Source organism: Panicum hallii, chromosome 2 (genome assembly GCF_002211085.1).
Source record: "Panicum hallii strain FIL2 chromosome 2, PHallii_v3.1, whole genome shotgun sequence".
NCBI lineage: Eukaryota > Viridiplantae > Streptophyta > Magnoliopsida > Poales > Poaceae > Panicum > Panicum hallii.
The window spans coordinates 38709569-38722314 of NC_038043.1; the positions used below are offsets into that span (position 1 = coordinate 38709569).

The window sequence follows — 12746 nt, forward strand, 5'->3', positions numbered from 1 at the left end:
AGTACAACAGAATGGGTTGCAGTGTTGCACATTTGTCTATGCGCTTGGACCATGCTAGAGAGGCACATACAGGGATGCAACAAATTCAATAATAGTTCTCAATATCTTTTTTCCTTTTTAAACCTAATAAAGGTAGGCCAAATGGCGAGAAGATGGAAACCCCTGAGCAGAGAAAAAGACTGGCAGCGGCTGGAGATCTTTGCTGGAAAACTGGAGCGCAAAGCAATGGCGACGCCGGAGCTTGGGTGAGCTCCATCGACCCAAGGGACTAGAGTGCTGGGGTCTACGCTGCTGTGCCGGAGCAACCTAGGGCAAGCCGGGGGAGATGCTACCAAACGCTACAAGAGCAACTGATGAAATTGGCGCTCCTGTCCCCTCTAATAGTTCTTAGCTTACAAAATTGTGCTGCTCTTGAAGAACCTTTCTTTCGTTGCTGACGGGCGCGCCTATACGCCTGAACTTCAACTTTTGTTTTTTTTAAATGAAACCGGGGAAACCTCCTTTCTAAAAAAAATAAAGGTAGGCCAAACGACAGTGTCCTGTCATATGCCAAGCTTTTTTACAGAGTTGTCTGTTCTTTTGTTTTGTAGACGAGAGCTTTATTTTTCTTACTTAGGAGATGAGTTACGATCAAGTTCTACGAGTTGGGACAAACTTGTCTCAACCACACTGTTGTAAGAATAATTTTTTTAACGAAACTGTTGTAAGACGAACATTTCTCCTAGCTAAATGCACCAACACACGGGCCGCTTTGCTCAACTTTTATTTGACCTAGATAAACTCCACCTGTTGCAGCACTTGTAATGGCTCCTTTTCTTTTTGAAGGGACTTGTAATGGCTCTTTCCCTTCTTCAAGAGTTCAACATAGAAGCCAATCTTTACATAGTCTGCTCACTAGCGCGTTATATTGGATCATCGGAACACAACTCATTAAGATGTGCATCTCATTCCTCGAGAAATAGAGCTATATCTAAGAAAAACCGAAAAAAAGATAACACCATGCTGCTCCTATTATGGTGACAAATGCTGCTCCTATTTGGCAAGTACAATACCATGCTTGATTACAAGTCTGCATTCAAGAGCAACACGAGAGCGAGCGCGGGGAGGGGGGGTGGGGGGCGCGGCTTGAAGAAATACTGTGTGCTTCCTGTAGGTCCTCCCTGATGGTATCCCTATGTCAGTATATCTAGTCCTTCAATTTTACGAAGGCTTTGTATCTAGTGCAAAAGTAGGGTTTCTTCATCACTCCTTGCTATGTGCATGTACATAGGCCGTGCGTGCACCTAGGACACTACCGGAGACGGCACCTTTGCCGAGTGCAAAAATTTTTGCCGAGAGCATTTCGTCGGACACTCGGCGAATAAGACCTTTGCCGAGTGCCGCACTCGGCAAAAAGAAACACTCGGCGAACAATAAATTTGCCGAGTGTCAAGCGCTCGGCAAACGATAACACTCGGCGAAATCTGTTTTGCCTAGTGCCCTACACTCGGCAAAAACAGACATTCGACAAAGCTCCGTCAGCCGTGAACGAAAGCAAACGGCCGTTAGCTTTGCCGAGTGTCAGTATCGCGGACACTCGGCAAATGTGTGATTTGCCGAGCGCTTTTTCTGGACACTCGGCAGAACATATTTATATTTTTTTCTCTTTTTTCACCCAAACTTTTTCTGTTGTGATTCTAGATTACCTAGAACTACATATGCAAGTTTGGCACAATACTCGAATTGTTTGCTATATTTAGTCAATTTATTTCATTTGATTGAATTTCTTGGAATAATTCAAATTTGAATTGCAAGTCATTCAAAGAGTGGAAAAAAATGAATCAAAAATGATATTCATATTATTGAGCCTACTTCGACACCTTATCCATGAACACACAAGAATTTCAAACCTCTCATGTTCACGAAGCATGACCACAAACCTGGGGTCCGGTTGTTTTTAAATTGTATAAAAAGCAAATTTGGTCAGAAAATCATGAAACTTGCCCAGATGTGAAAGGATCTCAAGATGCCTAGAGGGGGGGTGAATAGGCTAATCTGAAACTTAAAATACTTTACACACTGTTAGTAACACAGGTGTCCGGATACTCTGGGTTTTGTGTCCGGAGTTTCCGGAAATATGGTCCAGAGAGTCCGGGTATGAAACAATGTATGCACTAACAAGATATTGATGCTGCAATTTAGATCGAGTAAATTTAGGCAAGCTAGTAGTACTTTAGGAATGTTTCTAACCAGTTGTCTTGCTCTAGAGACTAATATAATTATAGATCGACCTCAAACCCTAGAAAGTTAGTCTCAGAAGCAAATATCTAATAAAACTAGTAAGGAGCACAAAAGAGAGACAGAATTTGTTTCCCGAAGTTCACTCTCAAAGGAGCTACGTCTCTGTTGAGGAAGGATTCAAGAGACGGTGCTCAAGAACCCCTATGCTCCTCTTCCAAGGGTGAAACCAACGCTCAAATCCAAGGATACTTACTATGTGTTCCTTCGCGAGGAATGAAGATTACAAACTTGTTGTGGTGCTCACAACTTACTTGAACACTCACAAGCGACGCCTAGCCGTCTAGGAGCTTGAATCTCCAAGAGTAATAAACTTGAATCCACCGGCTAAAGATGTTGTGCTCAAGAGATGGAATGGAAGCTTGCTAGCACGAATCTTTGCTCTTGCAACTATCTCACTTGAATCCTCTAAGAAAATCACTCAATAATGAAAAGAGGGAAAGTGAGAGAGCTCTCCTTTTGCTTGCTGGCGTGTTCTGGTTCAAAATGAGCAAGAGAGTGAGAAATTAAGGGGTATGGGGTTATTTATACCCCCTCTCACAGAAAACTAGCCATTGGGTGAAGGGTACCCGGATACTCCGGGTATATGTCCGGATACTCTGGACATAGGGATTCAGAGACTCCGGTCCCAGATAAACTTCGGATGAGTAACAGTTACCCGGAGACTCCGGGTGACTGTCCGGATACTCCGGATCACAATGTCCGGACATTGAACCAGACAGTCCGGATAAACATGGATTTTCACAAGAAGACTGTTTTTAGTGGTAGGTTTGATTCTCATGGCTTTTGTGGGTTCTCTTAAGCACAACTACCACATCAACACCTGTGGATCAAAGTCCCTCTTGATAGTACGGCGTTCCTATACTCAATTTCAATATAAAATCTAATTCTTCAAGTAAATTTGAAACACCGCTTTTCATTTCCCTTTTTAAGGGGTCATGTTTTTTAATACGTTTTGCTTCATCATTCTTAGCCCCTGCACACATGCTCGATAACATGATTAGATATACATGTGCTTTGTCATATTCCACCAAAACCCACTAAGGGGCCTAGATATCTTTCAAGATGTCATGATATCATATGTGGAGGCTGTGATAAAAATTTGGCTAGGTTTCGTGAAAGTTTGTCAGCTACGATGCTTAACATCTAGTTGGCCTTCATATGAAATCATGAAACTTATTTGGACATGCTTCGGTTTGTAAGTGTCGTATGTTACAACTTTCATGAAACTTTATTAAATTTTTATCACAGCCTCCACATGTGATATCATGACATCTGGGCAAGTTTCATGATTTTCTGACCAAATTTGCTTTTTATACAATTCAAAAACAACCGAACCCCAAGTTTGTGGTCATGCTTCGTGAACATGAGATGTTTGAAATTCTTATCTGTTCATGGATAAGGTGTCGAAGTAGGCTCAATAATATGAATATCATTTTTTTGATTCATTTTTTCTACTCTTTGAATGACTTGCAATTCAAATTTGAATTATTCCAAGAAATTCAATCAAATGAAATAAATTGACTAAATATAGCAAACAATTCGAGTAATGTGCCAAACTTGCATATGTACTTCAAGGTAATCTAGAATAACAACCGAAAAAGTTTGGGTGAAAAAAGAAAAAAAAAAAATATGTTTTGCCGAGTGTCACAGAATAGCGCTCGACAAATATTATCTTTGCCGAGTGTCCAGTTTGTGGACACTCGACAAAGGTTGACACATTTTAACAGTTCACGCTGATGCGTTGAAAAATAAAAAAATAGGAAACTTTGCCGAGTGCTCGTGTTTTGGCACTCGGCAAAGATCTCTTTGCCGAGCGCCTGAGTGCCCATGATCGGGCACTCAGCAAAGGGTCTTTTATTCCTTCACAGGCTACCCGAACACTTGTGCACTTCGTCGGCTCTTTCATTCCTTTCCTCGCCCAGCTCCTCGCCGCCCAGCTCAGCTCCTCGCCGCCGCGCCCCGGCCCCCGCCCGGCCGCCGCCACTCGGCCCCCGCCGCGCGCGGCATCTTAAGGGTTGGTATGTTGTGCACAAGGTATCACCGCACGGTAAAGTACCTGTCCCAAACGATGAAGATTATAACTTAGACCCTAACACCTATGGCGGAGAGTTCTTTCAAGAAGAGAGGTTAGAAGGACGAATTGAGATAGACTTAACCGAAGCGGACGGAATGGAAGTTGAAACAGTAGTTGATGAGGAGGAGGTGCAAAATGCGAAGGACTTACAAATGCTACAACGATTACATTTAGGCAATGCCAATGACGACATTGATTCTTCAGATAGTGTTGATTATGACATGGTTGATAGTGATGATGAGACTTATGATCCAGCTGCTCCCGATTATGAAGATTATTTTTAATAAATGTAATACTATATTATTATGTAATTTGTTTATTTTTTTGCCGAGAGCAGGATTAGGCACTCGGCAAAGTCTTTGCCGAGTGCCCGACAAAAAACACTCGGCAAAGAGGCCTTTGCCGACCCTTTCTTTGCCGTTTCCTCTTTGCCGAGTGCAACACTCGGCAAAGGGTTTGCCGAATGCTTATGTTGTTTTGCCGAATGTGTCACACACTCGGCAAATGAGGCTTCTCCCGTAGTGGGACTTGTTGGCAGAAATTATTGCTCAAAAGAATATTTTTCTACATGTAATATCATCTATCAAAAGCTCATTCGTTTGTTATACTCACCGAAATTATATATCATTCTAATTACGTAGCTTGTGCTATGCACCTAGATATACGCTACTCACTTTTTTAAAATTAGACCCCGTTTGGTTCCGGAGAGTTAAACTTTAATCCCATCACATCAAACGAGAATTTTACCATTTAGAAGTATTAAATAAAATCTGTTCAAAAAACTTTTTTACATATAGATGCTAATTCACGAGACGAATTTAATAAGCCTAATTAATCCATGAGATGAATTTAATAAACCTAATTAATCCATAATTTGCAACAGTGATGCTACAATATCCATCCGCTAATCATGGATTAATATACTCTCGCGAATTAGTCCAGAGATTTTGCAATTAGCTTTTTAATTAGACTTTATTTAATACTTCTAATAATAAGATTCTTTTTACATGACAAGACTAGTTTAGCGCTCCGGAACCAAACATCTCCTTATATATTAATATATTCTCTTTTGCTATGCACCTATATAATCATTTAAAAAGGAGAAAGTAGAGTACTACTCTATTTAGGATCTCTAGCAACAGAGATAGACAATGGAGAGGTGATAGCTTCGATGCAATAGGCTGTCGCCTTTTATAACACATTTCACCAAGCACGCGGAGCACTGTATGAGCATATAGAGAATCACAGAACTGGCAGTAAGGAACACCGAGATCGATGCTAGAACACCTGTGAAGTTCCTTCCAATATACACGTGACAAGTGAACTTCGTGCTCCTTATTTACATCCTTGGTGAAGAATCTTACATAGGAATAGCAGCACCTCCATAGTACTATACGGAAACATGCCTTCACTCTCCACCTGGAGTCATTGTCTTGAAGTCAAGCACGCAGAATGGGTTTCAGTGCTTTCCTTGAAAATCAATCAAACCATCGCAACACCGAAAGCAGGGCTCTTTGCGTAAGAGAGGATGTCACAGAAAAAACATCTTCTATACATTAAATCTCGAGCTAGCTACACCTCTTCCTGCCATCCTATCAACACGTCGGCGGCCAAAGGGCAAGCCAAAAAAGGATCGAACCACACCCCCAATCTCTGTCTTGCAGAGCGGGCATACTGCGTTTATCTTGAGCCATTTATCGACGCATTGCACATGAAAGAAGTGTGTGCAAGGAAGCTCACGGAGCTCATCATCATCACCATACTTGGTTAGACAGATGCAGCACACCTGCATCAATATCAGTAGACTTTACAGTTATCATACTATGAAAGAGACGAAACTATGTTACTGAATTATGAAAATAGATATCGTAAGAGTAGGTATGGGTATTTGGGTAACTTGGTATCCAGTGGCTTGTGAAAATTCATTATGAGGCAGCTCACTAACAAATAATGATTGAGAGAATACAGAAGACAGCATGGATTGATCTGGGTGCCCAGTTGCTGAAAATGTCAATGCTATGGAATATAGTTGAAAAATGCAAGCATGCATGAGCGCATAACTACATACTACTACTGTTTCTCAATATTAGTCAACACTTGTCATGTGCACAGATGACAGACAAAGATGCCACAAGTCAAAAAAAAAAAGTTTAACGGCAGTAGCTGCTAGCAAATGACATGCAAGAACCACTTAATCTCTTTCATTTCACTAGTGAAGTGCATGGAAATCCAAGTGAACTTATATTGTTAAAACCTATAATGTAAAGTGAACAGAATAGTATACAGGTATATCAGAATAATTCAATGACAGACTAGTGCAAGGTATTAATTACTCAGAGATCAGGGACATTCACCTAGAGCACTTAAGAGAACTATTTTATTTTTACATTGAGAATAATAGTAAATATCCATGCACCTCTAGAGAGATAAACAGCAGTAGCTGCTAGCAAATGACATGCAAGAACCACTTAATCTCCTTCATTTCACTAGTGGTAGTGCATGGAAATCCAAATGAACTTATATTGTTAAAACCTATAATGTAAAGTGAACAGAATAGTATACAGGTATATCAGAATAATTCAATGACAGACTAGTGCAAGGTATTACTCAGAGATAAGGAACATTCACCTAGAGCACTTAAGAGAACTATATTATTTTTACATTGAGAATAATAGTAAATATCCATGCATCTCTAGAGAACATTTCAACAAACAGCATCACAAGGATATAATTTGTTTGTGTGGAATAGAGATGTTAAAAACTCACAGATCTAAGATCTAAAGATAATTAAAGTGAACCCTTCAATTTCAAGCTGGATATTGTAAGGCAAGAAAAGAATGTGAAATATACTCACAGCATCTTCAGCTGAAACAACTCTTTCCTTCTTAGTTCCTGGGCCCAGTATGCCACCCTCATCAAGATTCTCTGAGCTTGAAGCATGGTCAATCCCCCAGTTTTTGTTTCGTTTTGGTTTGAATTTGTAGGTTGGCAATGCATCTATAAGCTCTTGAGTAGCTCCTCTACTTTGACCCAAATCTTCTTGAAGACGCAAAACAGATATCAAGCATGGAAAGCAGCAGCAAATTGCTGCACACATGATAAAAGGAATGGCATACCCAACACAGCTAAGTGCAAGGAATGCCAAACATAGCCTAACGAGAGAGCAAAGTCAGGTGTGAACTCAACAGACTATGAAAGAAACAGAGAACAATGCAGGTACCTGTACATATTGGGAGCGTCCTGAGCATCGGATGAAATACTGCGCCCACCAAAAATCCACACATTTCCAACAACAAACCATACAGCAAAGAAGCAGTCGACAGCTGTCTTGAAATGATAAGCCAGTACGCTAAGCCTGTGATGCATAATCACTTCAGAGTTCAGACAATAATGTTTTTTCAATGTAACATACAACTAACATATTGGGCCACTCAATTATTCAAGAAGCTATAGAAAAAATCAATGTTCAGGTCCAGTACATGTCATAATCCACACACATGATTCTAACAAAACACAAGAGCACAAGGGACCATTCTTCTGCAAAGCTAATAAGGTGTCTTCAGCTGACACACTTTTTCTGCTGTTTTTGCCCCAAAGAGAATAGGGGAGTACCCTAAAGAGCATACATCATGATACTACAGGACAAGGTGGTCATGAAAATAGTTTGTGCTAGATGGTACAAAGTACAAATTTCCAAATTTCTAGGTCAATAAATAAATTACAGGAAAGTCTTAGATTGTTCCAGAAGATGTGAGTATATGATAAAACATAACTAAAGGATATATTAATGTGCTGTAGAATTCTCCCCCTGGACCGTGGTACTTACTACATGCTTAAATACAACAAAACATGAGTCAAGAAATCAAATTTCTTGTAACTTATGCCTGTTTAGTTTTTAAATTTGAAGTGACTCTCCGTGGCACTCTAAAATTGGTACATGTATTTGAAACTCAGGTCTAGCAGTACGCCTTGGCCCAATTTGACAAAGCATATCAATATTATTTTGTTTAACCCATTGGACAAAACACAAGCAAAGAAAAGGTGCAGTTTTGTGGAAAAAAGAGAGTTTCTAGAATGCATAATAAAACTAACCATACAATCTCACACTACATTAAATGAAATAATGTCCCTCCAGACAATGAGACAATGCTAACTCGTAAACGAAATCAATACATCACAGACCACACTGTATCATCCACATGGGACACACATCTCAGTATGCTACAGCTATCTATGGCAAAATAACCAGTCACAATGACCTTTGCAAATCATCAAGATAAATCTTGATGCTTCACAGTGCAATCGACTCTGCTCAAATCTTCTTTCCCTTAACTAACTAACACATAATGCTGTGTAAACTAAATGATCACTCAAAATAAATTAATTCTTGGACACCCTGGCAACATAATGAATTCAATTATACTAACAATTTGTTCACTACATTCGCGTCAGGTTCCTAATAAGTCTTGTAATATATAGTAATTTACAACACATAAGACTGCGTAAAAGCATTGAACACTTCTTAAGATCAGGATATTCGAATTGGAAAGAGGTGTGGACCAAAATTTACCTTGGGCAAGTAATTGTGATACATCCAAGATGCCAGACAGTACCACTGCTACGATGATTGCGTCCTTCTGATGACTGAGAGGGAGTCGAAGTAGGAAATGTTGTAGGTGGCTGCTGAGGTTCTTGGTCCAAAGGTCTGTTCCGATGAACATAGCGCCAATAAATAAGAGGAAGACTAGCAATGCAGCCAACTGTATATCCAATTACCCATGCGAACAAAGGAGCATGAGGATGCTCGTGTCTTGAAAAGACGAGGACGACAATAGCAGCTACAACCTGAGCTATGTACATGACAATTTCAAACGAGATCCATAAACCAGAGTTCCAAGGACTCCTTCCGTGACCATATATACTATCTCTTCTAGGAAAAGATAAATTTCTGGAGCTATATGCAGTTGGTGATGTTGATGGAGAAGACTGTGATGATGGTGTTCGAGTGCTTGTTGATGGCCTATCTTCCTGATGTGGTTCATCTGAGTCACTGTACATATCTTGATGACTTGTTGATGTTGATGCAGTTTCCCCATGTGTCACATTTATAACATGCTCATGTACATCATCACAGCAAGCATGCTCCATCAATAACTTGGATATATCAATTTCCAGCTTAGTTCTTATGACAAAAAGGCACTAACATAGTCATTATGACCAACCATCTGTGCGCAATAATGAGTCGCTATCTTTTTAACCAGAAGTTACCACCAGCCACCATGTTAGTGAAAAGCACAGATGGCTGAAATGTTGATCCAGAATCGTCTACTGAACTTTGAGTTGTATTCTAGGTAACTTCACTTGCTTCATGGACGATCGAGGCAGCCTAAGCTACAAATTTGAAACAAAGGATTTCTCATGTACCTTTTGTCATACATACAGAGATAGTAGAGTAATTAATGAATATACTGAAGTGCCATACAAAAATAGAAGTCAGCGCAGTAAGCTAAGCGGTAATTGGTAGGTATTGGAGTCGACAACTGTGGAAGGCCATGGTATATGGGTTTAATCCTTTTAGCAAGTTTCCAAACAGTTCTTATTGTAACCCTGATTTGGAAGGAAAGAATTTTTTGCTATAATTCAGTGTAGCTATGTATATCACCGCTAGTGACAAGGCTTAAACAAATAGGGGCCAAAGCTATTGCAATTAACTCCAGCTGAACCCCAGCACTCCCAATATAATTCAGGTTCAGGACTATAAAGGAAATACAAATACTCCAATCATGTGCCCTGTACTCAAATAGTCAACGAAGAACTCCATTGCTCACCATAAGATGAACTCAGGTTGTAGTAATCACACCACACAACAGAATAAAAAACAGTTGCTATGAATTTTGTGCCAAAACCGCAGGATGAGCCTCGCTACAAAACCCTACAGATCTCCTTTTAACGGAATAATAATTCAAAATAAACCACCACCAGCTCCTATCAGTCTATCACTTCAATCTGCCCCCAACAAAATATCAAATCTCCAAATTTAGCCAAAGGCATCCCACCCCAACCACTCATACCACAGTTCTTGGCGCCTCTCCACAAGGGTTGTTCATAAAAGGAAAAGGAGACGCACAAAATTGGTTCCCTAGGCAGCCCGAGAGCAGAACGAGAGAGGAGACGCGCGAACTCACCGAATCGCCGAGCTCCTCCGGCCGATTCGGCGCCGCGCCGACGGGCTCCCTTCCCTTCCCGGCGGAGGTGCTGGCCTGGCCACAGGAGCCGAGGAGGAGGGAGCGAAGCGGGGGAGGCAGCCAGGCAGAGCAGCGGTCCCTCTCGCGACAGCGACCCGGCCTATTTCCTCGCCTCATCTCTCATCTTCGGGCTAGGGAATGGTGGGTGTCCAGGCTGCCGCTCCCTGGACCTGGTCCGTGGACGGCATGACCTGTGGGAGCCGGTCTGCCGGTGGACGCGCAGGTAGTAGGGAGGGGCGTTGGTCTATGGACGTGGTGTATGCGTGTCCGGCGAGCGTGGCTCGCGTCGCTTCCGGGCACGGAGGACGTGTCGGCCATGCTGATTTTCACATTCTTTTTTAATCTTCCTTTTTTTTGGTCGCTGAAGTAAGGGGGCTGGGTTTTGTTTATGTAACACCGCGATACTTGTTATCGTTGCACGCGTCTCAGGATCCTCTGGCACTAATTTTTAGCGCAGCATGGTTAGGCTAATATAATAGGGATTTTATGATGACTTTCATAGTATTAATTATCATAACATATCAGCATTTTTGATGATGTGGCACTGATTTAATGAGAGAAAAGAGGGAACCAGTTTTATCCCCACGACTCTGCTAACTCGTTTTCAAGATGTTGGAAATAGCGTGAAACGACCACTGTGACCGCCGTTGTTTCATGGGGGATCCCATGCACCAGTAGATCAACTAGCATTTAATTACACTGGTTAGTTTTGAAAATAGTGAAATGAAACTCTCCATCGAGGCATAGTGTTTCATTCATCCCCAAACTGATGTGGCATTCTTGGAAATAGAAGCCTTACTTCAATTACACGTAATTGACAGCTCAACGTGGTGATTGTTCATGATTTCAAGTGAACATGTTCCGTAATAAATGTTTATTAAGCACACTTTGTTCAAAAATGTAATTTAATTATGTGTTGTTCCAATTTTTTCTACATTTAAGTAAGTTTAGAAGGATACTCCCTACATTCTAAAATCTAGATTGTTTTGGCTTGAATTAAATAGAAGTACCTATATAACAATAAATAAATAGATAACCAGTTTTTCAATGGGGACGACGATGTATTGGATCATGTAGTCCATATAGATGAGACATATACAAAGTAATCTTTAGTTGATACCTATTAAAGTAAAAGGGGGTAATAAACACAGTCCCAACATTAGATATATTAAGTAAAAGTCAGTCCACAAGGTCACATGCAAATTGAGCACCATGGATAGGGAGGCAGTAAGTGAGAAGAAAAGTATTTATATTCGCAAGCCTCTATTTGTCGGTGTTTTACCACCACGCCCACCGAGGGATACCCTCGAGATGGTGAGTTTGTAGGTAGGGTGTCGTCGAGATCAGGAACTCGAATGTGCAAGGAATACAAAGTTTAGACAAGTTCGGACCGCTGAGAGCGTAATACTCTAAGTCCTGTGTGGTTTGTATTATCTTAGGTGGTGATCGGGTGATCTCCTGTTTGGAGGGGATTCCTGCCCGCCCTTATATAGTCTAGGGGATAAGGTTACATGGAAGTCTTAGTCGGATACTATGGCAGAACCAACCTGAATTACACCGGCTCAAGTACGCGAGTCCTTACCGAAGGGCTACCTCGTACTTCAAACGGTATAAAACCATTGGTCTGTCAGGTAACGTCCCGATAAACCACCGAACTCAGGATCCAACAAGGTACCTCACACGAAGGTGAGTCCAGAGATACAATGCCAAAATATCTTACACCACAGGCAGTTACATTACAAAAATGTATAAATCATCATTTGCTCCCACAGAGGAGAGATTATTACAAGACAGGTTTTAGTTTTCAGTCAAAGCAGCGGAATTTGAAAAAAAACGTAGTCATTATACACGTCGTCATTACAGATATTATGCTAGCCCTGGCATAATATCACTCGGCGGAATCTGTGTTGGCCGGGGACGGATCCCATTCCACGGACCAACCATCAGGCAAAGGGTAGGGCCACGGTGTAATGAATGCTGGCTCATCAGAAGGATTACCTGAAGCAAATCAACGAAAGTAAGGCTGAGTATACTAATACTCAGCAAGACTTACCCGGAATTGGGTATACCTTAGCCCATAACTAGACTCATGAAGGCTTTTAGCTTTGGATAAAGTTTTCAGCTGAAAAGCAACAAAGAGTAGATCC

At 41.1% G+C, this 12746-nt stretch overlaps 1 protein-coding gene across 1 annotated transcript; it reads right to left on the reverse strand.

Moving 5' to 3' along the window:
- Nucleotides 1–5521: 5521 nt before the first annotated feature.
- Nucleotides 5522–10679, reverse strand: LOC112880740 (E3 ubiquitin-protein ligase At1g63170-like). The gene is made up of 5 exons (XM_025945491.1): nucleotides 10540–10679; nucleotides 8925–9745; nucleotides 7575–7709; nucleotides 7209–7506; nucleotides 5522–6140 (listed from the first exon to the last, which is right to left on the reverse strand). The coding sequence occupies exons 2-5, from the start codon at nucleotides 9500–9502 to the stop codon at nucleotides 5904–5906; spliced, it is 1248 nt and encodes a 415-aa protein (XP_025801276.1). The 5' UTR covers nucleotides 9503–9745; nucleotides 10540–10679; the 3' UTR covers nucleotides 5522–5903.
- Nucleotides 10680–12746: the final 2067 nt, after the last annotated feature.